Source organism: Temnothorax longispinosus, chromosome 10 (assembly GCF_030848805.1).
Source record: "Temnothorax longispinosus isolate EJ_2023e chromosome 10, Tlon_JGU_v1, whole genome shotgun sequence".
Lineage (NCBI taxonomy): Eukaryota > Metazoa > Arthropoda > Insecta > Hymenoptera > Formicidae > Temnothorax > Temnothorax longispinosus.
The window spans coordinates 10,492,117-10,495,694 of NC_092367.1; the positions used below are offsets into that span (position 1 = coordinate 10,492,117).

At 41.6% G+C, this 3,578-nt stretch overlaps 1 protein-coding gene across 1 annotated transcript; it reads right to left on the reverse strand.

Annotated features, from left to right (window-relative positions):
* Positions 1-2,084: 2,084 nt before the first annotated feature.
* On the reverse strand, positions 2,085-3,219 carry LOC139820866 (uncharacterized). Its single transcript, XM_071791452.1, has 2 exons — positions 3,097-3,219; positions 2,085-2,669 (listed from the first exon to the last, which is right to left on the reverse strand). Exons 1-2 carry the CDS (start codon positions 3,217-3,219, stop codon positions 2,085-2,087), a joined length of 708 nt encoding a protein of 235 aa, XP_071647553.1.
* Positions 3,220-3,578: the final 359 nt, after the last annotated feature.

A 3,578-nucleotide genomic window follows, 5' to 3' on the forward strand; every position in this document is an offset into this window, starting at 1 on the left:
ATGTCTAATCAGTTAATCATGACATCTATCCTTTGCCTACAACTAAATTTTTTAGGATCTTTTACTTATGATAATTACAGATCAATAACTGTGTTATTCATATTTACGTAAATGATTACACAGATGCGACTCGATAGTACAACTTTTCGAAAATTCTAATTACGCTTTCCTTACACTCCATAAAAGATGAAAAACAAACTTGAAACTCGACTCGATAATAAGATCATACATTTTGACTACTACACTCAATGAATGTCGAAAAATATATAAACAACACAAATTCTTACCTGCTCTGCCATTGTAACAATGTGACATTCAGGAGAATAATAACATTTGGAGAACAAATGGGAACACATCGCTCTGTCCTTGTCTAGAACGCGCATTTCAAACTGCGTTTTCGAATGGACTCGCGCAGCGAGTTAAAACCTCGGCAGCCTCACCTCCACAGGGGCGAAGGTGCGGCAGCCGGGTATTATTTTGAAGGAAATTTTACGAGCTTTCCAACGATATGTCATTCGTCCATAAAAGTGATAGGTGTAGGTTAGTTAATCAATATTGTCATATTGGACATCGGCAGCCACCCTTAAAGCAGGGGATGAGGGGTGGCAGCCGGGTATTGGAAGGTCCATTTTATTGCCCCCTATCTATTGAAACAGAAAATTTTCATAAAAGCAATGAGTGAAGTACCTCGCACAATTTCATTTGTTAACAATTTGTTATAAGATATAAAGCAGGGGGTACGACTTTGGCTGACAAGCGATTAGTATTGTGCGGTACATTACCCACTGTTTCGAGTAAAAATCTGTCATAAAAGCGATTGACCCAAATTTTTGCGGTGGGCTCCCGGACTATCCTGGGAGCTGATCGCCACTATTAGACAGGACGACCCCCGCCGGCTCCGAACCATACAACGCCGTGCCGAGGTCCTGCATCTACATTTCGACGCCCCAACGCCTGAACACTGGGGTACTGCAGGTCATTCGTTGGAGCTCGACTAAAGGTAAGTGACGACGCCCTTAACGATAAGAGGACGGCATGAGTGGAACGCCACCGCGCTCCTCCGCGCGCCGTCTCCCCTCGTCAATCACTAGAGTCGTGCGTAGAAATTGGTTGTCCCGCGCGATTTGTGTTTTCGTCGTGTGCCATCAAAACCGGAACAGTAGACACTACCTTTGCAAGGAGTGTTATCGTGACTTGACGCCGCAGGAGCGCAGCCAGTACAACCTCTTGGTTAGGCATTATTTGCATATCGGATTTCGTTACAAACTTGAAGAGTGCGACTCGTGCGACGTCGTGATCGGAGAAATCCAAGGACCCGCGACATGTCCCACGTGTACTGATATAACCCGCGACGTGACGAACTCTGTAAGAGAACGAGGGAGGACAGTTATACCTCGAAACGGAGCCCACTATCATCGCCATTTCACAAATTAATCACCATTAGACAGGGTATAACACAACTCTCATGTACCCAATGTACACATTTAAACGCGCTCCGTATAGTACGTCCCCTCCTCTCGCCCCCTCCGAACTACGAACGATGCGTGCGTACATTCGATCCCTTTGCAATAAACCAATTTGTGCAGCGTTCCGCAACGATTACTTGTTAATTACCCCGTTAAACAGAATTAAACAAAACGCAAACGAAGACAGTTCACCCGCCTATGTGTCCTTGACTTTCGACTATCCGCCGTGGACCGGGGATAATCATGCCCCTACCCCGCTTAAAACGTGGCTAATGACCGGTGTGTGCGTATATTCGATATTTTTTCGGCGTATAACTACGGATGTGAGCATTTGCGATTACTGTCAGCTCAAAAACTATCAAACCGTTCGACAAGAATTCGAAGGCGTTCTTTGGCACTTCGTGCAGTACGGTCCGCGGACGGAATTCAAAACGTGTTCCGACTGTAACAGGGTCTTAGCCGACTACCGCCCTGCCTTCGAGTGCTACTACTGCACCAAAGTTGAGGAAATATTCGAGCGATATCTTTTAGCCGAGCGTGAGGAACCTCATACCTCAGACCTCCCGGTGAGAATTCGAATCGGATCAACTTATTGGTGACGGAAATCCGGATCGCGAATTACCTCGGTCGCGGGTATCCCCGAGTAGAGCCTCTCGGTTCAACGACTCGACAAAGCGACCTAGCCCCGCGAAAAGGTCCGAGCACCGCGTTGCGGCCGCGACCCTCGGGACGTAACAGCAGGCAAACAGTAGCTTGTACAATTGATTCGGTTGTAGCTAGTGATGTGCTCATAGGCTTATGGTAGATTCTCCATCGTGCTGTCATGATACCGAATGCATTTTCAACTACTCTTCGTACCCTGGACAATCTGTAGTTGAAAATTCGTTTTTCTGGAGTAATGTTTCGTCCTGGGTACGGCCACATAGTAAAGGTGTTCAGCTGAAAAGCTTTATCTCCGACGATTACACATGGAAATGCGTACGAGTGTGCTGGGTCAATAATATTTGGAGAAGGCAAGTTTATTAGGCCTGCACTAAATCGACGACCCATTTCGGAGTTTTTAAAGATACCTCCATCACTATGACGACCTTGAGCTCCTATATCCACCATCAGAAACTTATAATCTCCCGATACCAAGGTCATGAGAACGATGCTGTGCTGTCCTTTGTAGTTATAAAATGTTGATCCAGAATTCGCTGGAGCCTTAAAAAGTAAAAATTTTATTATCTATAAAAATATTTGTAAATGTGTTAATTCGTAAAATTTTTCAGTTATTTAGCTATCAAAAACAGTGCTCCAATTTGTAAATTTCCGAGGATTAAATTAATTTATACCAATTATCTAATTAATTCACACCAATATATAATTTTGTTTTTATGTCAGATATAATAAATAAATTTAAATGGCAGAATAAAAACTTGAATTTAAGCTAGGTAAGGATATCTCTAACACACGTTCCTTCAAATATTTATTTTTGAGGTATTTATTTTATTTTTTTACTTAAAGTATTTTGAATGAGAATATAAATTTGGGATATAAAAGTTAAACATAATTTTCATAAGGGCAATTAATTTTAATACGACTCAATGTAACATCTTGACTCATATTGCTTATGAAGAAATATACTTACCATAATGACAACATGTTTTCCATCCAATGCACCAACACAGTGTGGAAAGTTCCAGCGTTGTGCAAATTTTTCCTCAACGTATAGCCAATTTTCTTGAGAAGGAGTAAAGAATTTATGTTGCATGTTAAGCCATATGAGTTTACATGTCTCTCGAATTATTTTTGATGTAGTAGATATCCCAATTCGGAAGGCTAAAGCCGTTGACTTCAGAGAATCTCCAGTAGCTAAGTATCTGTAAAAATTTCGTAAGTAGTTATTTATTTATACCTTGTCCACTGTAAAACCATTTTACTAGCTAATCATCCTACATTTTTAATTTACCGTATCGTTAAAGCCAAGCGAGCTTCTGCACTAATTGGCTCTCAAAAATTTGTTGTCTGTTTCATAAGCTGTAGTCCAATTAATGAAATAATTTCTTCAAAAGTCTGTGGTGTCATTCGCATAAAATTGAAGTAAGTTTCATGATCATATAATCGTAGTTC